General features: G+C 40.6%; 1 protein-coding gene and 1 long non-coding RNA gene across 2 annotated transcripts in view; one reads left to right on the top strand and one right to left on the bottom strand.

Moving 5' to 3' along the window:
• tjp1b (tight junction protein 1b) overlaps positions 1-26,569 on the top strand; it is a 57,583-nt gene that overhangs the window by 9,035 nt on the left and 21,979 nt on the right. Inside the window, 1 exon segment of the mRNA XM_013270540.3 lies at positions 1,527-1,668. Coding sequence (XP_013125994.3) covers positions 1,527-1,668 — 142 coding nt within the window.
• Positions 7,992-12,152, bottom strand: LOC102077049 (uncharacterized). The gene is made up of 4 exons (XR_266032.4): positions 11,108-12,152; positions 10,898-10,956; positions 9,972-10,737; positions 7,992-9,413 (listed from the first exon to the last, which is right to left on the bottom strand). It is a non-coding gene; the product is annotated as an uncharacterized LOC102077049 (long non-coding RNA).

The following is a 26,569-nucleotide window of genomic DNA, read 5'->3' as shown; positions in this document are numbered from 1 at the left end:
ACATTTAAAACATTTTTTTGCCGTTAAGAAACATCAGTCATATTTTTTAACTCTTGCTAAAAAATATTTATGAAGTCACAAATTAACGTTTGCACTGGTTTATGAACTCTTAATAATCTATTTACTAATCGTTTATAGACGAGATTTGTAGAGGATTAACTTTACAGTTAACAATAGGAAAATGTAATAAATACAGATAGGTTACTGATGATTAAAACTCCAGTTGCTGCATGATTTGGCAAACTGACATCGCAAAGTTGCTCTATTACACTCTGATCTGGTGACTGTGGAGGCCATTTGATTTCGGTGAACTCACTGTCATGAGTAGCCAGGTAGTTCCAGGCTGTAGTTTTTAAAAATGCTGATTTGGTAATGAGGGGCCCAAAATGTGCCAAGAAAATATCCCCCACACTACACCACCACCAGCAGCCTGAACCACTGATACAAGGTGGGATGAATCCATGCGTTCACGTTATTTATGCCAAATTCTGCCCCTACCATCTGAATGTCACAGAGAAAATCAAGACTCATCTGACCAGGCAACATTTTTCCAGTCTTCCATTGCCCGCTTTTGGTGAGCCCACGTTATTGTAGCCTCAGTTTCCTGTTCTTGGCCTGACAGAGGTGGCATCTGGTGTGGTCTTCTGCTGTTTTAACCCATCTGCTTCAAGGTTTGACATGTTGTGAATTCAGAGATGCTCGTCTGCATACCTTGGTTGTAACAAGTGGTTATTTGAGTTAATAGTGGCTTCCTGTGAGCTTAAAGCTCCCCTCTGAACCCTCTGACATCAAAAAGACATTTTCGCCCTGAGAACTTCCACTCACTGGATATTTAAACATTAGTAATTTGTTACAAACCACTAATCAATAATGTTTATTTTTTTAAGGCTTGTATGTATAATGTATAAGCACAACTATTGTGCCCTATTAGAAAGTTCAGCTAATGTAACATACAGTAAGGCTTACAGGAGGTAGATGTGACTGCTTTATTCACCCCCATTGGGGCTGATTAATTTTGTGGTGATTATAGTGATTTACACAGCAGTTAAGAAACAAACATAGGAAACAAAAGAAAGGAGAGGCAGAGGGTTTTAATGTGGTCAGCAGGGTTCCAGCGGCGCTGCTTAAGTATGTCATTTGCGACGGGTACAACATTTCATGAGAGTATTGGTGACAGGTCAGCCAAGTGTGCCTCCTTCCCACATCTCACGACGACCCAGCTGTAGTTTGGCTGCCGTGGCCTGCGGAGCAGCACGGGCCTTCTGTGTTCGAAGCTGCGGCTTCCCTACAGTGCCTCTGTGAAATTAAATCCAATTATAGATTTCTTTAAATGCCATTTTATCCTGTAGGGGGGCTGTGGCATTTTGAAAGGCAGAAACATCACTAAAGCCTGCTTCCTCGTCTTCTTTAGTCTCGCTCGTGGCACTTTCTCCTGCTGTGTTAAAAATATGCATGAGCTTATTTGCCCTGATGTGGTGTTGTTGTTTTCCTCCTTCCTCCTCCTGCTCCCTCTCTGCTCACCTCAGGATACACCCCAGTCCTACCGCGGGCTCCGTCACAGCAGCCTCCTCCGTGAGCACCAGTCAGGGCAAGCCATCACTCCGCCGCATCAAGGGCCGCATTCATAGGAGCAAGAGCTTGGACAGCATTGACCTCCTTGATTCTAATGTAAGTAAATGCACTAGATAAATGAACGTGATGATTTTTGATCATAAATACAGATTCCCAACAAGCCAGAAAAAACAGAAACACAGAAAAATTGCCGTGTAAACCTCCAAAACATTTTCTAATAACGTGCCAACTAAAGAAAGAAGTTATTAAACATTTGCCCCTGTAAGGCAGGCCAGTCAGGACCTCTTTGTCCCTGGTAAAGACACACGACCTGTAAGATTCACATCAGTTCTGCGGTTCTCCAACATTCCCACATACAAAGCCTGACAATAACAGAAATAAATAGTGACATTAGATCATTTCAAAGCAGCAAGAAGAAAGGTAATAATGGAAAAAGAGAAATCCTTCGGCTGTGATTTGTATTCCATGACTTTCAAATAGCTGGTTTATAACTGGATTACAGGAGCTTTACAATACAACCCTTTAATTAAAGTTTAATATTTCTTATATTCTTGGGTGCTGATGAGAGTTAGATTAGCGGAAACTACACTGTACACTGACAGGTGACTATAATATTCTTGAGATTGTTCCGTGATGGGATGAGTAAGCAGTGTATTTGTCATCATACCATTATTCCAGGGTTTCTACTGTTATCTCGAAAGACTGCTGAAATTGAAAAGCTGAACAGCTTCTCAGTATTCGTGTCATCATCCATGTGCAGATGGAGTGGAGGCAGCTTGAGATTCAAGTTTGGCTTCAAAAGAAAAAATACTGCATCATATTAGATTGTATAGTAGTAGCTGTCAAATTTTTTTCCTCCACTATTATCGAGATATTAAATAAACGGTATAACACTGTTGAGAAAACATGCTATTTTTTAAAGCTTATTAAAGGATACTCATAAATATGAAAATATCACTGCAAGCTAGTTAGACTGCAAACAGAGGTGAAACAAATGCCTGACATTTATTTAATCCTCAGCATAACTGACGTGTAAAAATGCTGCGATTCTGTGGGGTAATTTCATACTTGAGGTGTATTAGTGGTTATATAACAAGATAAAACATGTTGATGTCAGTCAGGCTCCATGTCGTTCCGTTTCCAGTCTTTATGCTTAACTAAGCCGACCGACCTGCAGGTTGTGGCCCGATAAAAGACACGTTTTCTCACAGTGACATTTAAAATCTGCTCTTAAGTTTAAAATAAAGTTCAGGACGCTGATGAGTATTTGAGGTTTATGTGATCCAAAATATATAAAAACGGTTAGATTATGTTTTAGGATCAAGCCACACACAGAGACACAAAACACTCTTTTTATATTCAGAGCGCAGGTGCCTCAGTTGTTGAATCCACCAAACTGTTCCTAAATGCTCAAAGTAAAACCTGTCACATTTTTCCTTTCAAATCCGTAAAGTCGCTTTAAGTTATCATGACATGCTCTTTGCAAAGCGCTTTCTGATACATGAGGCATAACAATGAGGAGAGCAGCTCTAATGTGCACAAATCAAAGCAAACACACTTGTAACGCACGTGTTCACAGACACAGCAGTAGACTGCTGGAGGACCTCAGCCTCAGGGGAGCAGTATCGTGTTGACAGCTCGGCGATGACCTGACTATGAATTCTGCTCAATTGTTCCATCTCATTAAAGGAAAACCTCTCAGCAGGTTTAATTATTGATACAAGAATTGGTAGGCAAAAATAACACTAGCCCTTGAGAACATGAGTTTTTATTGCCTCTAGGGTATGTATGCAGTTTCTTTTGAAGTGTTGTAGTTTCTTTTAAACAAGTATTAATCACATAAAATGCTTTTAAATACTATTAAGTGTATTTTGATAGCTTATTTTTAGCTTCAGTAAGCATATAGCAGCATATAGCACAGTTCGGGTTCATGAATTTGTTATCAGTTTTGCAGGTATTTGTGATAAACCACATACTGGAAGCTGTTTGACTTGAGGATGGGGTTATATGAAAGAGGATCCCCGGTGTTGCTGCAATCCATCTGAACTGAATTTCACAGCAATCAATCCTGTAATTGTTGAAGTATTTTGCCCCAAACCCTAAATCCCGACCTCATGGTGGCATGAGAGTAAAAGTCAGAGGATTATGAGAAAAAAAAAATAGGATTCATCCTTATTTATCCTCTGGTGATCATGGGATATCTGCATTAAATTTGCCTTTGTATAAATCCGTAAAGTAGTTGCAGAGATACTTTTATTTCAATAAAAGGAGAAACTGTTGCCCTGAAGTCACTACTGTAGGATTCAGCATAAGCGCAATCCATCCAATACATGAAATGCTTCAGTGTAAGTGGCGGACCAATTGAGTGACAGGCTGATATTTTTTTTTTATCCCTAAAGTCATTTAATTAACATGACTAAAAGCAGCGAAAACCCTCCTGCATAGTGAGTTTAGCGGCACATATCAGTCATTGTCTGCACCGACAAAAAAAAAGAAAGAATTGTCATGATTGACTAAACAAAAGACCTACATTTGAAAAGTAATTACAAAATCAACATTCAGTTCCCATCCAGCAAACCTGGCGGTGATATGGTGGAGGCTTTTAGGCTGTAATTGACAGATTAGTGGTGGCCTTGATTTTGAGCCATGCATAACCAACCTAAGCTTTCATTGGAATAAAAAAGCAGCGTGGCGTCTCTGCATTCTCGTTTCCTATCACGCTCTGTAAGTCATACACCGTGCTGTCATTTGTCTTTATGACCTACCGCTCAGAGAGGATACTTGAAACAGCCTGAGTGGCCACTACCTCACCAGAGACTGAGAGCTCAGCTAAGGGATCCTGGGCCTTTCCACGGTATATTTCTTTTGTACGGGCTGCGTGTGCAATAGAGGAAAACTTGCTGACTTGCCCAAACTCAAATGCAGCTGATGGAAGTAACGGTCCGCCTTACAGTGAGTGATGACACCGCAGGATGCTGAGCTGAGGAACAGTTTCCGTTACATCCTGCTGGAATGTCACACCAGACACAACACTGCCACTGAGCCTCTGGATGATGTGCATTCGTTTTATACAATCCCGCCCCCCCAAAAAATAAAAAAATAATGTAAAAAATCTTGCCTGTTTGGCTGATTCAACACATGAGTAAAGATATTAATCAACTGAGTGTATGAATTCAGGTCCATAACTATCATTGCCCATCAGTGTGGAGCTAAATAATCAATAGTAGTTAAGACTTTGTTTATATTGATTGCTTCTTTTGATTGCTTTTCTCTCTTGATAGTCAGGGGAGGACTTTGGCGCGTGGCCCACTCCCGCTGTCATTTGTATTGGCAAGCAGTGCACTTGTTCACAGAAAGCTTGAATCAGATTTTAGTGCTAAGGCTGCAGAAAGCACAACAGAGATGGAGAAGGGGGGTTAACTACAGTCTTTTTATGCACCCAGTGCCTTTGTGTATGGCAGGAGTTATTTTTCCATGTTCACGAGTGACACTAACTTTGCAAAGCAGTGTTGCACACAGTGGAGCACAAAATCGCATTTTCTTTATCATTTACACTTCTAATATCTTTGACTTTTCTCCAGTAAAAAATACATTGCTCGGTGTATTTTGTTCCCGAATGTGCGGCTCTTTGCGTGCGCTATGTTTCATCAAACATCTTTTACAGACGAGCGGAAAAAGGCCGTGTAGCCTTGGTGCAACTGAGCTTGCTGTTTTCGTGTGTGCGTTGATTTTGGGAGAAGATGTGTTTTTAATGCAGTGTTTTTCCTGCTCTCTCAGCTGTTTTGGAAAATGTTAAAGGAATGTTTGCTGCAAAGGCTATAACCAGGTGAGCTGCAGAGAGAAGCTATAACTGCATCAGCAGGGAGGAGATGCAGCTAAGCCAAGATGAAAAGCACAATTAAATTAATTACTCCTTAACTGATCAGGATCAGTCACTAGCTGGGCCCGAGGTTTGCACCGGTCAAAGCCTAATCTCTTATTAGTTCTGCTTGCCTTATTCCACTCTTAAAATCCCATCCTTGGCTGCAATCTGCCATGGACAGAGGCACTCCCCCCCACCCCTAACTACCACCTAAAAAGCCCCAGCGTAAGCATTTATTCACTGCTCAGTCTTAGGAAAGTGCTGCAGATGCATTTACAGAGAGAGCAACTGCAGCTGAATTAACCAATCTGCATATTCAGGGGCCTGTTACCAGGAGATTGTTCCCATGTGATGAAGGAATGGAGGTGCATAAGAGCGGGAGCGGAGGGCCGCACCTGAGCGGGACACACCACAAGGGCTGTGGAAAGAGAGGGAAAAGGAGGGAGGAGCAGTGCATAGGGGGTGGGTGCAGGAGATTTATCACGACTAACACAATGGAAGGAGGAGAGGGGAGGAGTAAGGGGGGTCACGGGGGAAGCACTGGGATTGGAGCAACTGATTTCCTCTACATGAGGCAGGTCTGTTATGTAAGAACAGTCAAATGGATGATTTTTATGTCCTGTTGGCGATAAGCACTTGGGGGGTAGTTGGAGGTGATTCAGGGGGCTTATATGTGACACTGAGCTTGAGTGGACCATGTGTGATGCTGCTGATGGGTGTATGTGTGATCCCAAATGCTGTGCGGTGGGAATGGCAGATGTTGAGGACGTGTCTTGGGGGTGTGACCCGAGAACAAGGCCTGTCTATGTGTCCTCTGTTAGGACATCTGGTGGGGTCATTTAAGGCTCTATGATGACACTGCACAGTGCTGTGTAGCATTTGCTAATTCACCAAAAATTGTGCATTTTGACCTCTAATTAACTAGTTATTGCATCTTTTTGTAACACTTCTATCTGTTTCTGTCAGCATTTGCGATTTCCTCTTGTCCAGAGTCCTTGCTTGTCAGTGGACAATTTGAGGAAAATAAATTGTGCCTCTGAATTGTTGTACTCCAGTCCCTCATCTACAACAAATCATCTCAAAAGAGAAGACTCAAACTCACATAAATTCCAACAACTCTATTGACTTTTCCACTTGATTTATGATAGGAGGAGAGACTTGAGCAGCGGGTGCTGTGTGCAGCTGAGGTTTACTGAAAATGTTGCACTACACCAACATCTCACACACATGCACATTTCCTGTTGTAAAAACACAGCCTCGATGTATTACCGCCACAATAAAAGACCCTCATTACGATGTTGGCTGATTTTCAAGGAGGACTCAACGTTCATGTTGAGGACCTGAGGGTATGGTCAAGTGAAGGACACCCAGCAGGATGATGTAATGTTTGTATGAATCAAAATGGTGGCCATGGCGGGCAAGTCAGGCATGAAGAATGGAAGAGTGAGGAGGCTGAGCCGACACAACTTAATCAATCACGAGGGTTGTGGACGCTCTGTAGATTACATTGTCCGCTGATTGATTATCATGACATGAGCGCATACTGGTTTTCTGGAAGCAAATACATTTTACAGGCAGCAAAAATATATGTTGCATTTCCCAGCTAACACCTCAGAGGAAAATTTGATACTAATCATATCCACCGATGAGTCATTGCATTGCTTATTGAAAAGGGTTTAGAATGATTTATTATGATAAGTAAATAATTAATGAAAATGATGACCGTTTTTTCACCATCTGATGGTTTTATTTAGTCCAAATACACTGAGTCTCTATCCTGAGAGAAACATAGGTTTGAAACTTTTAAGAAACTAGTTCCAGCGACGGTGTGATTATTTTCTAAAATGAAATGGACATCAGTAAGAGATTATCACTAATAGCTGCTGTTTTACTGCCTAAATAATAACCTTCCATTGTGATAATGCTATATTGTGAGCTTTTTCCTTTATTCATTAGGTGTTTACATCTTGATAGTATCAGATCAAAAAATTCAGGTGAATGATGATCCAGTCCAGATGGACATCGTTGCCATTTAATTCTCTCTTTGGTAAAGAAGGAAGTCGATATGTTGATGTCAGGCAACAAGGACAACATACGCCAATATATCAGTGCACCCCTAGCTTCAAGTACTGTAAGGTTTAACATGTCACATCATGTTAAATGTAAGGTTTTACTTTACTGACTCATATTTTTACATGACAAATAACATCTACGCAGTGTGTGTTTGTATTTTTTGTGTAGTTAGATGTGTGCACGTTTGCCCTGTAAGCGTTGCGTCTGTGTGTGCCTCTTGCAGCCTGCCATGTTGCTGTACATGTAGGATGTGTGTTGATGCCCAGGGAGGCACCATATGCTGTTTAGGCTCAGGAGCATCCCATCACGGCAGACCCGAACAGCCGCAGCTCCTTCATGTGTCTCCCTCCATTAGATCGCGTGTGCATCATCCGCCAACATGGGCCTGCAATCACCCACTCTCCTCCTGCTTGTGTTCATGCCATCATGAATAATTCTTCATATAGATTTCTTCTTGCGAGGCTTGACACAGCCAGGTTCAAGACAGATAAATAGTGTTCTGCTGAAGGCCTGCAGAGGGCAGAGTTTTACTACATAAATGCACAGGAACAGAGTGAAACCTGCTCCTTTCTTTTGCACAGCTGACGCAATAGAGAAAAAAGGGGGGTTGGATGTTGGGTTTAGCTTTCACATAGGCTAGATACCAATGTTAAGATACAAATGATCGCCACAAAGAATGAACTGTGCAGCCACAGGAAGTGGTAGAGTTGATTGCTGAAGCCGATGATACTGTATTGTTTAACTCCATGCTTTTTTAATGTATTGCATTAGGGGGGACACCTTCAACCATGCACTCTGTAAAATACAACTATGCCCTGATTTATCTTTTTCTCATGGGATCTGCCAGTGACTTAACCTGCACTTTAGTAAAAATTATTTTCTAGTAGAAATGAGAAGTGGAGATTTATAGCATGGTCTGGGTTATTTCCGCAGTGCGGTAAATTACACCTGGGTGATTTTTCTCCCTTTTTCTTCCTGTCTCTGTTACACCTATCAACTGCCCTCCAAAATACCCCTTCGGTCTGGTCCAAAGGGACCATCTGATTACAGACCACCTAGGCCTCTAATTGCTTTACTATCATCCTGAGCAAGGTTTTTCCTCTTTGGAGCAAGCCAAGGATAGACAACCGCTTATGAATCCAAAATAATTTAAAGTTCTTGATGATGGGGAATAAGAAGCAGCCACCTCATAAATTTAAGTCTTAAGTGATATTTCACATCCTGGGTCACACAGTGTGTAGGTGGTTAGACCTTAGATCACGAGATTTCAGCAGTTCCTCTTAATGCACGCTAAAAATGAACACATTGGTGCCATTCAGCACTCTGCAGAATCAAAACTGGTCCTTTAAAATCTTTAATTCCCCCTCGAGGAATTCAGCTTCATGGTTAACCTTTGCATTTGCTCAAAGGCAAGACAATTTAGTCCCCCACCTTACTAGTGAAAAACCTCTGTCATAACACGCATCCACATTAACTGATTGGAATTGTTCATCTTTATTAGCATTCATGCTCCCTCCTGGGATAAACATACTTAGGTGATTGCTTCTTTGCCGGTGTACATGTTGTCGTTTGATCCAGAGGATTTGGATGCAGTGGTAGACTGTTGTCACATGATCCGCAGGCCGGGGATGTGAGGCCGTTTCATGTCACCTGATATGTCTGAGCTCTCAGCCGTTGGTGGGAAAATGAAACGCAGATTATAGGTTCATTTGGGGAATCTTGGAAAATATGTGTTTCCTCCCCTGAACATGATTTTAGCTTTTAAAAAGCACGAATCGGTAAATCCAGATTTGTCCTTTCTCAATCACATCCTGAACGTCCACGGTGTCAGATGGTGTTTGTGTCATTCCTTATTTTCCACTGCCTATACCTCAAAATGCTTGCACCAGTTTATGAAACAGGCTACCTGTGTTTAAAGTGGGAATTTAAAAAGGATAAGACACTTATGTAATAGAGTATTTTCTGGGATAACATTTTTGATCCGGTGCAATAATACGGATGGTGCAAAAGGCAAATTCTCCACAGATATACGGTGACAATTTAGCTGCTCCTTTGCAGCAAAAGCACATTTCAAAGCAGCCATTTGGCAATTCATGTGATAATAAAAATAAATAAATTATTAATTGCATTTGAAGGAAGCAAACCACAAAGACAAAAGTGAATCATTAGCTGGGCCTTGCATAAAAGCGTAGTACTCAAAAGGTTAAACAGCAAACAGCTGCATGATTATCATCATAAATGCTATCTATATTTGGATGCGGGAACTGAATATTACACTCCAGATTAAATATATATATTATGACTGACGATGCAATCACAAACTGTAAAATGAGCTTCCAATCCAGGTACCAGCAGCCACATCGTGTCTCCTCGATCCTTCAGCTGGATTTTACCGCTCTACATGCTTTACAGAGGTCACATTTCATTCATCTATAAAACACTGTTTGATAGGTGCTTTTCTTACCTGCTGACTTTACAAGATGTCTCCTACTCGTTAGATCACGAACCCCGGCATCCATGTGCTGCGCTTCATAACGGTACGGCACTCTGAAAACCTTTCTGTCCTGAAGTAATGGCTTGGCTGTCACGTCAGTGGGATGCTTTCTCATGCTAGAGGTCAGTGATGCTGACAGAGAACGACAGAAATCGCAGAAACACAAGCCACTGTACAGTAGCCAGCTCACTCTGTTATGGGATTACACTGATGTACTCCAATTTGTAAAACCAGCCACTGGGTAACAAGATAAGAAGCACAAAGTTTTGGGTATCATCTTGCAGCTTTGGCAACATGGAGTCATGGAATATCATATATTATTCCACGTCGCTATTGGGCAAATGCATTTATTTTCCTCTGCTGCGGTGCTATGTTTAACTTCTGTCATGTCATTTGATAGCTGCGGTCATTAAAGCACATAGATGGCCACGCGAGCCTTTGCTTAGTCGGCTGTTTTCCTGACCTGTACAGCCGAGAGGTGACTCACGTGCCGTCAGGGGCAGTGCACTCTAACAGCCAGCCTGCTGTGAATTTCTAATTTGCTTTTCCACTCGTGTGATTTGTTCCCACTCGGGTCATACTTTGCTTTGGATCCTGTCTGTGTTTTTAGATGCACTGATGGGGGGGAGAAGACGCTGCATTATTCTGTTGCACAGCGTGTGAAACTCCCTCTGCGCTGTTGAAGTCAGTGATGCAAACACTCTTGTAGCAATAACAGAGGGTACGTCAAGGGCTTCTGCAGAAATACATTAAGAGGCATGAGCTCACATCAAAGCTGCTTCAATTCACAGACGCAGATGGCAAAACAGGACATGCATTTCAAGTATGGTTTGATATCCTGATAAATTTTTTCTGCTTACAAACTTTGAACATTGTAATGTGTGACAAGAACTTACAATGACGAGTGTCATCCTCCAGATACACATCACACTCTGACTTACTGCAAAAGGTTTCACTGTTATCACAATATAAGCACAGAAAAGTTGTAAGTTACAACTGCTGCTCATTACACTTTGCTTTTCCACATGAAATCTGTGCCTGCCTTTGTTTATCTAATTCTTATGACCTTGGCCAACACGCATTCTTCCATTCAAGATGCCCCTCACCTCCCCCTTCTCCTTCTGATCCTCCAATGAAATCTGCAGAGATCTCCTTACGTCAGCTACATTGCAGGACCTCTGTGCTCCTCCAGCATTATATTCAGGCCCTATCTTCTCCTGCGTTCATTAGTGCCAGAGGTAGAGGTGACAAGAACGGTCACACATTCTCAAAGTGATAAAATACACAACGGAAGGCGCTGCAGGGAATTAGTTACTTGTGGAAACGCTAACAAACTAAAGTGCATGCGATAGAGTCTTAAGAGTGGAGTTTGGTGCAGTGCACAATTTACATTCAGCTGTATATTGATTAAATCTGTATGCCCCCATGGGAAGGAGTATTGAGCATCGTGACTGTAGGCTGGATTTTAATTCTATCCTCTGCATTTTAAATGGCTTTCTGCACCATGTAGTTACAACTTAAGTAACCTACCTCAGCTTTTCCTATAAAAAAGTTTACGTTTGAGGTTGTTAAAAGTAATAGCTAAATACATTTCTTGATGACACAGTTTGCATTCAGAGCAACATAAGGAAGGCTTCTAATCAAACATGTGGAGAAAGGCATGTGGGATAAAGGGTCCTGTACTTGTCCAGTACTGGTGCCTTTAAAGGACACTTAGTGAACCCTACAGATTTGTTAAAGTCAGTCTTTGAATTACTGTTAAGTCCTGCTTACAATGGAAAGGTTTCTGGCTCATATTTTTAGTGAGATGATATAGATCTTGAGGTTCTGTGTGTGTAACTAATGAATATGTGTTCTAGCTTGGTGTTAAATGTTTACAAATGATGTTTGCTTTAAAAAAAAATCTTGAGGTGTGTTAGTTTTGACACTAGCGAGTACTGCGGCATGTGAATGAGCTGTGTTTTAAAAATACTCTCATAATGCTGGCAAAAAAGCAAAAAATACTATTTTAAAACTACACTTTTAAAAGTATGAATGCAAACACTGCCAATAGCCCTGTCATCCTCACAAAAAAATACCTCTCTGTACCGTACCTCTTTGCACAATATGAAGCAAAGAGGGCAGACAGTTTGGTTTAGTGCAAAGCATATTACCTGGAAAAGGGAAAAAAGGGCAGTTTGGTGGTCAAGACAAATATTAACCTCAAAGTAGCCTGTAGGTTTTTACCGAATTGCTTTTCTGGGGGTTATTTATGACTGACTGCACACTCACAAGCTTTTTTATTGACAACAGAGAATTTGTTAACCTAAATAAAATGAAAATTTACCTGCTTTTTCTAATTTATTTGACCAAGCGCTGATCTGCTGCCTTAACTTGTGTTATTATTTAGATTAAAATAATGATAATTTAAAAACCCCAAACAATAATAGTGTCCCCTGTTAGTCAATAAACATGTTCACCTAATGTAAAATTTAAAAGGCTTCTCGCAATCAATGCATTAATTTAAACCAGATTTAGTTTATCTAAAGTATAGCCTAATAATAAATTTAAAAAGTGTAATTATAACAAGTTATATGGAAAAAAAATAACAATCGTCGACGGTGCACTTCAGGAATATCTAATTACATTGATATTTATTAATCGATGACAAAATAACAGTCGCCTTAATTACTCGGATCCTAAGACTGGATAATAATATGTTCACCGCGATCTGATAAAGCGTCTTCGGCGTGTTTTCTCCATCTTCAACGACGCGCTGGAATGGCGCTTCATGTTGCTGGATATCACTGCTGCTGCTCCTGCTGTGGGCAGCCTCTCTGCTCTGCATCCCTGCTCTCCTCCTCCTCCTCCTCCTCTCCCCCGCGGATAAACCGAAATGGTTTCTTCCAGGCGAACCTGTCACTGTCGCCGCGGCGGAGCAGGCAGCCGAAGTGTGAGCGCAGAGGGGGGGGGGCAGGCTTCATCCACTGCCTGCCATTGCAGTGCGGCGGCTGCTGCTGCTCTGGAGCCACACCAGAGAGACCCCTTTCCTTTTATGTGAGATTTTAACAAGCACGCCGAGAGGACCATTGCTTTCACGAAGGTGAATGGTTATCTTGATTTATCCTCGAGTGCGTTGTTGGGGAGCGTGTTTTTCTTTGCAGCCGTAAGAGTTGACTGGATGTGTCCCCCTGCGGGTACAGGCGAACGATAACGGTGCAAGCCGAGGTAACTTAGCTACCTCACTGCTACCAACTGCATCTGTGCGCTATGCTAAGGGGTTAGCAAGTTGCCACGCTAACCTCCTATTTGAAATGGCGAATAACGAGGTTCATTAACGTATTTTGTGTGGGACATGCATAAGCGGTCAGAATAAGCTACAGAATGCCTTGCGTTAGAGCTGTCATCGAGCGGACGGGTTATTAAGTGCGTCCAGGTAAGATTAGCTGGGAGTAGCTAGCCTAGCTGCTGGAACAAAATGTCGGCCAGCTAGGGGGCTGATTTGACCAAGAGGGTATAAAAGGGGCACAAGATTTAGTGTCAGGGTGCAGGACGCAAGGAGGGAGTGGTAATATGAAGTCAGCTGCTAGAAATATGACATGGGGTTTTTTTCTTCCTCTTTGTAAATAAAAGGGGGAGGTGGTGCGCTGGCTCACCTTGTTCTGATGTTCCGTTAGTAAAAAAAAAACCCCGAAGTGGGGTTTTGGGAAAGTTGTTAGCTCCTTAGCTGGGATTAGGTTAGTGGCACTGGACTACCTGCTCGCCTGCCCCGCTGTACTTACATTTTAAACATGTCATAATAATGCCAGCTATGTGTGTGCTTGTGTGTGTGAGGGGGTCTTTTGTGGGGATAAAAGACTGTTTGGTATGGCGCATGCACGCTAACTTTCATTGTTAGTTTCCATACTAACCAATGGACAGCTGCTAACATGAACTGAAGGAACCGGTCTTCACCTGTTTAGTATTGATGTAGGTTTTTTTGCATGTTATTATCACTTGTCTCGTTTTCACATGTGCTATAACCTATTTAATTTATGTACAGAAGACACTAGCATGTTAGGACGTGGTACACTTTTATTATCTATGTATAAATATGAGATAACAATGAAGACGTGAGCTTCAGATTCTGACTTGATGTTATCCGGGATTTTAGTAATCGAAATATCCTGTATTGACTCTAATTTCTTTACCTTATCCTTCCAAAAGCTTCTTAAGGGATTTCTAAGTCAGTTTAGCTACAGAGGCAAACGATGAACCACCTCTTTCTGGTGGTTCGTTACATCTCACAATCTTGTTTTGTATTGCAAATCGTGTCTAAGCGTCACTTCCGGCCAAGATGCCAGGTATTAAATGTGTATGAAGTGCTGTTATGTTTTTTGGAAAAATATAGCAATGGTCCTGTCATGCATTTCACTTGTCTTGTTTTTGTTAATACAGTCTATGACTTTAGCACTGAATGCTATTTAACAATTGCAGTGATTTTTACCCTATCACACATGTAATTACTGCATCTTTTACTGGAAGTTTGGTGATTCATTGGGGCACATCTTCATCTTGAACTCCCTTGTGCGTGTGACTAAAATGTGTAAATGCTGGCGACTGGCATTATGATAGTAACGCTACATGAATCTGCAGCTGGGAAGGAAAATAGATTTGTCAAATGAAGTGGGAGAGGCATACTACAGATGATGTTTGTGGTTACCCTTCAGATGTTTCATTGCACAATCCAGTTTGCGTCTTTCTTTCTCTGCTGAAAAACGGATCAGAACACAGAGCTGCACAGGCAGCAACTCTGGCAAACATGTTACTGTGAAAAAGAAAATATCAACCCAAGGGCAGACATACATGTTGGTCTGTAAATCATGTTGCCCTGAGCTGTCATGGGAGCAACCGTCATCTGAGTCATTGCGGTTTTGGAAGGACAAGCGCATCTGATATTTTGCCTACTTAAGTTAAATTTGACTGACTGCAGCTTTGTAATCCTGTGTATTTATAGAAACTGGCTGGAATTAGGGGCTTATCTGTTTGGTGGTGACAACAGACATACTAATGAGACTGAATTACTGTATTTATGCCATGTGTTTATACGTGCTGCACCTATAAACCTTGGTTTTGCAGATAGGACTATGCACACAGATTACTTTCATATAAAAGATATCAAAGTGGATGGCCTCTGTGCAGATGATAAATGTGTTTAAATTGAGGATGCTGGAAAACAATGGCTGAAAATGTTTGATTAGAACCCAGTCTTGACTGTTGGGTGCTGATGCCAATTTACATTTTTAGGCTTATGTATATGCAGACATAAGTCAAAGCTACATTAACAAGGAGAGAACGGAGCCATTGTTTATTAATTTCCTGGAAATGTATTGTACAAACTAGATACCTGAAAATGAAGGTAGATGACTTCTTGTAAATTAAGTGTGACTTTTCCAATATGTAAAATGAAAATATGTTTTTAGGCTGTGGCTGAATATACTGGCTTGTACCCCATCCAATTTGGACTGTAGGTAACTGGATTCAGTGCCAACCTGCAAATCTGCTGGTGCTGCTGCTGCTAATGTTAGCCACATTTAGCAAATAATATGACAATGCATATGCAATTTTGTGCACACTGCAATATCCCACACATTTTAATGGCTTTTAAAAGAAATTGAGAAATGTGATTAGGGCTGCAGCTAGCGATTATTTCAGTAATAATATAATAATAAAATAATACGAATAAAAAATTAAATTATCTTTACTCTGTGTTCTTGGAAGGCTTTATGAGTTCCTGTACACGGGTTTCTGTCTGTGCAAGTGAATCAGTGAGTTTGTGTCTGTTGGCCTTTATAGGAGAATGTGGTGGCTGCAATGAATAGAAGCCAGCGTATCAGCACTCTGAAGTTTGCCCTGTGCTTTGATGCAAAGTTTCTCTTTGCTTAAAACAAGATGTTATGATGGTGTAGACGTTAATTAATATTAACAATAATTCAGTGTCCAACCTAAAATCCCGCACGTCAGTGGCTCAGTTTTACTGGCCCATGTACATTTTTATTGGCTTGTGAAAAAAAGTTTTCATTTTTATATTTTTAAATATATTAATGCAATTTAATTGAGACAGTATTTTATATTATTTCACTTTGAATCTGAAAAATGTTTCGAAAACCTTGAAATAAATATGGTCTAGTGCACTCCATGCCCATTTTCGACTCGCCCCTTTTCGTTTCCTTGTAAAATAGGACGGCTGCCGTCAGCCTTCAGTAAGCTGTATAATTTAAAGGTGCCATCAGACCAAGTTAACAGTTAATCTGCAGATTTTAATAACTTCTGGAGGCTTACTGCAGACTTTTCGCTGTGTAAAACAAACGACGGTGGATGGAGCAGCTACAAAGTCTGTTTTTCTTCACGTCTGAGTTTGTTGATCAGGTGCTTTGATGAAGGACTCCCGCTCGCTTTTCCCAGTAAAGGTTTTAATAGTGATTACGGGAACAGCGCTGCTGTTTGGACGCTAGAAACACACCGCTTTCTTTCACGTCTCAGTAACGGCTCCGCCTCTTTGCTCTTTGCGGTGTGCAAACAGACTCCGTTTCCATGTTAAAGTGTGCCAGCGTCATCATCACTGCTGCTGTTGTGTTGTCAGTGTTTCTGTTTAAAGCTGGAAGCTGGGTGGACTTAATGTGGTCAGACTTTTTATTCACACGCTACTCCTAAATACGTTTGTATTGCTGGTCTGTTTTTAGTCGCAAACGTGGGAGACACGCTCGCGTTTCCATGGTGACAATGGCGCGCTTCAGAGATGTGGCTTAAACGAAGCATCGATAATTTTTTATAATCAAATTATTGGAAATACTCGTTACAGCTCCAAATGTGGTTGATACTCATAAATGGTTCTTCAGTAAAATTGCAGTATTTTTGGACTATGCCTAACTTAAAATCACCTCAGCTTTGACTGTTTTGCCAACTTTAGATGAGTCGATTGGTATTTTTTCCCACCACATTTTTGATCAGCCAGGAAATGAATCCCTGGGAAGGTCCCTAGTAATTAGCAAGTTACTGCAAAGATGCTACATGAATATGCACTATAGTCTCATAAGCTGTGATGCTGACTGTGCTAATGCTAAGGCGTTGGAAACAATGAGTTTCATATCTCGATATACGTTCTGTGTAAGTGCAAGTTTGTGAGAAGTGTTCCTGCTGATTTACCCATTGTGTTACACTGTAAATAGTTTGCATTTCAGTGCTAGTGATAGCCTCAGGGGGCAACTAGAATAACAAAGAGAGGAATTAATGAGTTAGCCTGTGCTATTTTGAAGAACTGTAACATCTGTGCTTACATCTGTCCCAACATGTCAGTGTATCGTACTATAAGGATTACAGTGTATGTATGTGTCTGTTTCCTAACTCCTAGACATGTTAAGCAATGTGGATGAAACTTACAATATATATATATATATACATTGTATATATGTATATATATATATCTACTGCCTAAGGTACCAGGATTATCAACATCTGTATAGCTTTTGGGAATTATTTTTATAACAATTAAATCTGTACATATTATATATACTATTTGCAGTAGCTTATTTCAGAACGAACAGCTGCAAACAGCTGTATTTGCAAACAGCTGTTTGCAAATACATGTTGATAAACAATTTTTAATGCAATGGCACTTTTGGATCATTCAACTGTGTTGTCATGCATATCTGTAAATAAGTGTACATCAAACAGTGACACCAATAGTTCCTGTAATTCTTACACAATGAAAATGTAGCTTGCAAAGAACAAAAATAAATTAATATATTTATCATGCATTTGTTTGGCATTTACCATCTGACTGTGTAGAGTGATATAATGAAGACAAAAAGAGTAACATGTTGTCTTAACATACGTGTTTATGCCTTAATACATGAACAAACTGAACAAGCACCACAAGCCTGGCAAGAACTGGCCACGAGGCAGGTTTTTGCAAATCTACTATTAAGCACTCGTGGTTTTTGTCCATTTTTTAAAAATTCATTATTTATTTGTCCAACTGTTTCCACAACAAAACATAGTTTGAAAGTATCTTATATTGCATGTGTTTAAGGCTTTTGAGTTAGCATTTTGTAGATCAAGCTATAAATGATGGTATTTTGTTTCTTATGTACTACCCCACCCTTGGACTACATTTTGGAGACAGTGTTAGTAGATCGATGGGTGTGTTGGACATTAAAAGGTCATTGCTTTGATCCGTGGCCAAATTTAGACTTCCTAGCAAACATGTTTTAACGATATGTCATTGAAATCCATGTTCTCATAATACATTTGGCCTCTGTCTGGTCATATGGCATGTTTACATTGTGGTTATAGCTCCAGTTACACAGAGGCTAGCTTGTGTAAATCAAGGCTGTCATAAATCCCGGTGTGAAGGGGATGTGGAATTATCAGGACGAATAGGCTTGGAAAGTCTTTCATCAGTTTCATTTCTGCGTGAACCTCCTTTTTCTTATAGTGTAGAAACCTCCCTTATCATTGCTGTTTCTCTTTGGCTCTGCTGTCCTCATTTCAATCACTGTGATGAAGAGGAGGTGGAGGCAGGTCAGTGGCTCAGCTTATCAGCACATTCCTGCCTTCTCGTGTGCTCTGTGTGGGGCACTGATAACTTCCACTGGGATGATTGAGTTCAGGACCAGATTTCCTGCTCCATGTGCTCAGGACACTCTCGGGCTCTGGTTAGCATCACTAACTGGTGCTGTGGGGCCTGCAAATGGTCTTAGCTCACATTAAGCCTCCATCCACGTGAGTGAGTATCAAAACTTTTAAATTATGTTATTACAGTTAGTGGGAAATAGCCAATAGGAATATATGTATTTAAATTCTTTCTGTCTTAGGTTGTACACGGCATTGGAAATTCAGAAATTTGAAAAAAAAGAAATTGTTATTTTTACTAAAAACAGCTATATCTGATTTTAGCAGAAATCCTCTAAAAATGCACCTGATCACCACCTATGGCAATAGCATCCATGGTACTAACTCTAAAGAGGTAGATATTTACCCAGGGGTTCATGGGAAAAAAGGAAAGTGATTAAACATTAGATCTTGGAGTCATCCCAGTAAATGCTAATGTCTCCCATAACTGCGTGACTTTCAATTAAATGTTTGCTATCTTAATTTAAACAGTGATGGACATATCAGTAATTTCTAAAGGAAAATATTCTGGAAAGGTTACGGTCAGACATCACTTAATGCAGATTGGCATTTATGGCATTTAACTTACAAAACGATTATTACTACTGAGGCAAGTCATCCAGTCAACTCACTCTGTTGTCCATTATTTACTACACCACATGTGCTGGGTTTTTGCCATGTGTTATGCGAGAGGGTGCAGAAAACAACAGATAAAGTGAAGAAGTACAAAACGTCCCTGTGATGAAGCAACACATGTCTTGTCTCATCTGATGAATGTGTACAAGAAGAGGAGTGTTGGGCAAGATCTGCACAACTTATGACAGCAGCAATGTGGCAGCCAAGGCTCTAATAACAGCTAATTATCATACTGTCTAAACACTAATCTGGAAACATGTTAATTGCAGTGTTGACTGCTAGTCTTGACGCTTAGCACATTAAATAAGATTTGCCTGCAGACTGCATCCATTTCGTGCTGAGAAACCCAAAAGAAACTTTGGCCTTTCACGTAGTTTCATGTTCAGTCTTTATGCCCAAACATCACCTCTTCAAGGTAGGATCGTGTACTATTTTGAATTTGTTTTGAAAATGTGTTGTTACTAAGGAAACCTAAATAGAGAAACATAAAGAGTAGAAAGCTAAAGGTATAGCTGTAATCTGAGGCCAGGATGCACTGTAATAGAAATCCAAGCACAGACTAAAAGCAATTAAATGATCTGTATTCTTTTATGGTTTGCAATGTTTTCCAGCACCAGTTTTAGTAAAAGCAATAACCGTGGTATTTAATGTGAACTGTAAACGTACAGCTCAAGTTTCTAACGTTCAAACACAGACTGCTGCAGAAGTTAATATGCTGTAAATATGAGTTCAAGTTACTGGAAATAGAGCTGTAGTTCTTTTAAATAAGGGAATAGGTGGTTCTGTAGCTCAGTATCTCACTCAGGTTATGCCAAATATTTAAACGTTTTAAAAGAAATTTTTAAAAATCTTTACATGATAAATATACACAGAAAGTGACATTTAAAGCATTAAAGTTTAAGTTAAAAAAAACTTCAGTGGAGAAAGAAGCTACATCATGGTTTTTCATGCCTGTAAATGACAGCGTCACCCACCAGACGTTTTGACTCTCGCCCAAAACAAGATTATCAGGAAATCAATAAAAATAATGCCTATACAAGTTTTGTAAAGTGGGGCTTAATTTACTCAAGCATACACCTTTTACTCCCCCGACCCATTTTTTTGACCCTGTAGATGTGTGTTTTGTTGTGTGTAGCTACACATTGTTTAAAGAAGATGTAGCAGTGGCAGGACCACCGAGTCTTCGCAGTTAGCTGCTCAGGTTCTTTACATTCCTTTTTAGTTTGACGTGGAAATAATTAATTTGGAGGCTGGGAGGCAGGAGCTAGTGGAGAGAGCAAACTATGTGTGGAATCTGTCACCACTCTCGGGTTCAGCTGAGAGGGATGTAAATTTAACTCTTCCCCCCTTCCCCGCCGGTGACTGGGTGTCTGTCAGGCTTGTCCAGCTTTATCATTATCCTGACTGATGAGTGGGATTTCATGTCCCACATGGCCTTAGTTAGCTGTGAGCTCATGACCTTGCATACTTGTGAAAATCTGCTGCTTTTTTTGTTTATTAGTCTATTTATATTTGAATGCTTTGTCAATGCTGTTTTACAATATGATGGGCTGAAAAACTCTTTTGTTGTAATAATGTGTAATAACACAATGGTAAGCCATTCTCAGATGAGTCATCCATTTACTTTGTCTGGATGCACAGTGCATCCGTGTCAATGGTCACTGCTGCCGAACATGCTCAAAGGGGGCAGTGTAAAGATTGGGTATGCAAATGATGCCCTTATAGCAGTCTGTAGTAACTGTCTCAATAAATGTCAGAAATTGTAGAAGTAATGAGCAGTCTGTGACAGGCAGTAAAGGAGGTTTACGTGCTTGAGGTTGAGTGGATGGTTTATAGTTTAATGTCCAAAAAGGCACCCAGAGCTTTATGTGGGTAGCTGATGTCGTCGTGTCGTTCAGGAGGATGAAGTGCAGAATAAAATGCTGCCACTTCAGCCTGTAATACAGTACAGTAGTTTTTGGTGCTGCTCTAAAGTGAAGGGTAACGCCATTCCTTGATGACCACTTTTATCATTTCCTATTGGTGGCGAAGGAGACAGCAGCTCTCTACAGACTTGGTGTGTGTGGGTGGCTGGGTGGTTGGCATATAGTGCAGATGCCTGAAGTTGCCTTGGGATGAATTCATATGTTCGTGCAACCATGCAGATTGCCCTTACATCAGGAAGCATTCAAGTCAAAACAGTGTAAAATGACTTGACTACTGAAATAAACACAAGCACCCTTACGGTGTCTTACAGTGTCCTCTAAAGGCTGCTTGATTGTATGTGAACCACAAACACTGGATTGTGCTTCAAAGATGCACATAAATGTCTCCACAGGGGGCGATCCAGTGGTTGGATGGTGAAAACACAAAGTGCAGCTCCACATAATTCCCTTTTTCTCTTTAATAGATTTTTTTTACTGTCTCTACTGCAGCTACAGCAAAGACCACGAAGTACCTGCACAGATTTGTACATAGTTAGATCATGTTAGGTCATGGGTAAGATAATATTTCAGTTAATTATAACAATAATAGGTATGTAAAACAAAACAAAAAAACCCAAACACATTAGTTTGTGTTTCTTATTCCCAGATGTCTTATTTTTAATCTTAAAGATACTTGGGTTTAGTAAAAAATGCCCTATAGTATACGGCTGACTGAAAGTAGGTGGTAGGTGATTGAATGCACTGATCTTGGACATTGTTACTGTTAGACATTAATATTGGTCACATTTGCACTCACCTGAAATGCGCTTGTATGCAAGTTAAATGCCAACAATGAAGATACCTGCACTGCAGAGGTTGCATTCTTGGAAGTTCAGTTTCAGCATGCTCGTTGGTATTCATTTCCAACTCATATCGCTAGGGAGTATCTGTCACCATGCACAGCACATGCTCCCTTGACTAAACTGGTGAGGTTTTTATGATGAGTATGGAGAGTATGTTGTCATGTTTGAAATTATAGCTAAATCGCACTATAGTTGGTTATATAATATCCCTGACTGAAGCTACAGTTGCAGTTAGAGTAGTCTGGACCAGTGCTACAAAATTGACAACAAACACTTAGCTGTTAGATGTTTCTGATTGAACATTTTACTTTACATGTTAGGTTTTTGTTGCTTTGCCTGCCTCTCATATTTCCCTGTGTGGGTCTTTTCATCTCATGTGCAGTGTGGTCAACATGTTAATTTTACCCAAAGATTATATAAATGTCAGATTTAAAGGTGGTTGTGTTTTTGTTGTAATCATGGAATCTGTGAATAACTGACCATGAAGCTAACAGAACAGCCAATCTTCTGTGGGATGTCACTAACTCGGTTAGCATAATGTATGCATGTAATGCAGCACACCTGAGAAAAGCAGGAGGTGGAGGGAGGTGGTTTGTAATGTCCCACATGCTGAGCGAATTGGTGGATTCTGCTCCGATTTAACACGGCAGCTCGAGGGTTAAGTCCGATACAGCAGTTTACACTGCGGATGGATGTTCGCTAGTACAGAGGAGTCCCATGCTGTAGCGGAACTGCAGATCCCACACAGATCGCTGCCAAGCTGGAGGGGATTTGTTTCGATCCCCTGAGTGTGTAAGGACAGAGTTAGAGGGAAGGATACATTCAGAAGGAAGATGTTGGGAGAGGACACAGACCCTCGCCGGCCAGAGGAAATGTTAGGGTGTAGTTGCGGGGTGTGTTTTATAACCCCTCACCTGTGGTCGTAATTTCTGTGGTTTCAAATCTAACAGAAGGAAAGAGGAAGGTGGGGGCAGCGTCCCTCGTAGCACTGATTGGTGCGGTCATGCACTGAGGCTGCTGATGTGCATCTGCAGGAATCTCCTGCTGGATTTACTGGGGAGTAGTTGAGGTTGGAGACGCTTTTCTCTGTGTCCTCTGTAGTGAGCAGGATGAATTCATGTAAGTACCTCTAATCTTTTATGCATCAGTGTTATCTGAATACTTATGCAGCAAATAGATGAAAGGAGTAAAATTAAAGGAAAGGGAGTTTCACAGTTTCCTTTAGATAATACATGTGTTTCATGGCTGCTGATTAACTTTTCTATCAGTCTTCTGGGTTTCTTCTCTTGACCTTTGTATCGCTCTCCTGCATTTCTGCTGCTGTGTCCCCTCAGGTAGAGATCCGCAGTACAGTGTCTTTCCATGTTGTATGTGTAGAGTGTCACTTGTCTCTCAGGGGACCCCTTGACTGGCACTAAGGCATGGGCTCTCATTAGCATTGGGCTATGCTCTCCCCGGCAGGAGAGTTTTAGCAGTTGTCAGCACTCCCTAGCACATCGATTTCAATTGCTGAAGTGATCAATCATCTTATTCTACTTCTTTGTTGATTCATTGCCAGCAGCCACAGTGTTGTGTATTCACGTTGTTGTTTTCTGTCTTTGGCTGCAGTGCAATTTGAAAACTGTCTGGGAGAGAAGCAAAAGGGAAAAAAAATTGTTTTAACTCAGCAGTATGTTTATTGCTTGGGTTTAATGTTTAAGCTTGCAGCAGACCTGGCTTCATTTGGCTTTAATGCTGCTAATCATGTGCTGATACATGTGAACAAAAATAATTGTGAATTATTGCTTTCAGCCACCTTTAAACCTCTTATTATCACATTTTATTTGTTTTGACTCATTACTACTTTTGAAATTTGAATAGTCACATTTTCATCACACTGGCACTGAAACAGATTTGTGAGAACGATCAAAGTCTCTTTGTTTTCCTCAGACCTTACAGAGAAATACAATAAATAGGCAGTACAGAGAGAGAGTGAATGTATTTTCTTTGCAGTATTTTATCATTTGTTTTGGTCAATTCGTGGCATTTACTACAACAAGAACTTATTAAATGTTCCTCAGTGTTCATGCTGCAAGGTTCCCCCCTAAATCACTCTGTTGCAGCACCACAACAGTAGAATTAATGAGAGCTATTTTTAGCTACTCTAGCCCCAGAGCGGTCAGAATTGAATAAGGCTCTGCCTCACCCCTAAACCATACTTCAGCACAAAATCGCACAATGTTGCCTCAGTTATAACAAAATATCATTTGCTTTTTTTACGCAGAGAGTTGCGTTTTTAAAGCAGGGCTGTTTGATTGTGGTAAAATAAATATTATCATCCTGATTGTTTGAAACAATTTAGAGAACATAGTTAGGCTTATTGTGTGTTTTGTTAAACTCCTTAAAATGAAAAGTGTATCCATTTGGTTTATCTCTTTAGTTTTCCTTCAGGCTCTCTTTCTGTTATCTTGGCTCAAGCTTAACCAAACCTGCTACAGCCTGGCAGGGAGGGAGGTTTGTGCTTTTAGGGGAGGGGTGAAGGTCACCACTGTAAAAGGAGAGGGGTCTGCTCGATTCAATGACACAAAACAAAACTAGAGCACTATTTTTATTTTTATGTTAATTATATTGTTTTCATAATCATTTCAAGCCAGGTTTGTAGTTGAACATTTGATTAGTTGCAGGCCCTTTATTTGAAAGTGACAAGAATTGTCACAGCTCCCTGCCAAACTGTCTGCTAGTATTTGCCAAGTAGACAAAATTTACTGTTTCGCTGACTTCAGAGAAGACCTCCGGGGCACACAAGTATATGTAAGTTTGTTATTGCTCAGTTTTATTGCCACTGGCATACAGATAGTACCTGTAACAAGAAGCCATTTGCCCCTAAACTTGCAAAATACACATGTGCCTTTGTACATTGCAAGTAGAGCATTAAGCTCAGTGGATCTGTTGAATTGAATTGTTTTATTTGTCACTGGGACCGTGTCTTGATTGACCAAAAATTAGCTACTATTTTTAATTATATTTTGAGCAAGAAAGCTAGATTTAGCTTCTTAAATCTGAACATCATCTGTTTGTTTGGAAACTAGGTTGGTCATTTTTCATGATTTTTGGTTTATAGAGCAGCTGAAGGAGTAATCAGGAAGATGAGCTATGATCAGTAATGACAATAATTGTTAGTAGCAGTCTGTAATTGATTTACAAGTGGAAATTAAAAGCTTGAAAGACTGCTGGCAGAGCAGTATTTTATGGACATGCTATAATAGTTTGTTCTGCAGAGGAATAAAAAGCCCAGTGGGCTTATTGATGATTATGTTGTTTTACCATTTGTGCATTGATTTGACACAGTCCCCTTTGAGCAGAGCTTTCCTCTCCGTTCTCCATCTGCATTAAAGTCCATCTGTGTTGTACTGTTGGCTCCCAAGTTGCCTAGTTGTAATCCCCCAAGCATGACCCAACCAACATGGTGTGTCTCACTGTGGAGCGGCTGCCAGGCCTGGCTTTAGCTTGAGGCATGAAGCCTCTCTTGGCACCAAATTGTGGCTGTAAAGGGTGTACACATTATGGCACTGAAAGTCATCAGTCACGGGATGTTGGTGCAACGTTACAGCAACCTATGCTCATTTCACTGAAAACAACATACCTTACTTTGTGTTTACTTAAAAGAATTTTTTCAACATTTTTGGAACAGGAAATGAACATATTTGTTTTTGACAAATATCAAGTCACTAGTGCACTGTTTAGATCTTATGGCAAAAAATAGTAATGCTCATTTGAGCCACAAAAAAACAACAACTTTATGAATTGATTTGGCCCTGTCTTTATTTTATTTTAATTTTACTTTACTTCCTACAGTTTAGAGGAACCTTCAGACCTGTCCTGAAAGGCCACTAGAAAACCACACTGTTCCCCCTCTGTTACCAGAGGAACAAGCTCTGCAGGAGGAGGAGGAAGCAAAATTATATCCCTTCACAGTGAAAGGTGTGTGCATGTGATAGAGAGAGAGAGAGATTGTTTTTCGTCTTTTTCCCTTGGTATTTGGTCCTTTTGTTTTGCCCCATTGCAATTTTTCAGTGATTTATTTGTATTCAGTGGAGCTTAATAAGCGTCCTCTAAACATGTTTTCCAGACAACTAAATTGACATCTCTTGCAACCCACTCTAAAACATTATACGTTTGTGGGCGTACGTGTTTGTGTTATGCTGCATAAATGCTTATGAAGGAGTTTTGAAAGTCTGACTATCAACTGGAAACACACACCCCCAATTTATCAGTTAGAGGCAAGCGTCTATAAATTTAGGCAAAATGTTTGAGCTCTTGGCGTCAGCATTTGCACACTGCTGATCAAGAAGGTGCATAAATCCTCCTCCCTGAAAGAGCAAACTTTCTAGTGGGACATCATTCCTCTGCTTTCACCAGACTTGTTTATATTCAGATGCCCCCCACCCCACCCTTTCTCAAGAGCAGATAATTCAGTGTGAAAGGCCAGGGGGAGTTCCCCTGTTCAAACTTTGGTTCACCCTCCTTGTGTGAGCCCCACTATAAGCTGCTTGAG

Source organism: Oreochromis niloticus, linkage group LG7 (assembly GCF_001858045.2).
Source record: "Oreochromis niloticus isolate F11D_XX linkage group LG7, O_niloticus_UMD_NMBU, whole genome shotgun sequence".
Classification (NCBI taxonomy): Eukaryota; Metazoa; Chordata; class Actinopteri; order Cichliformes; family Cichlidae; genus Oreochromis; species Oreochromis niloticus.
This window is presented reverse-complemented; position numbering and strand designations above follow the sequence as displayed.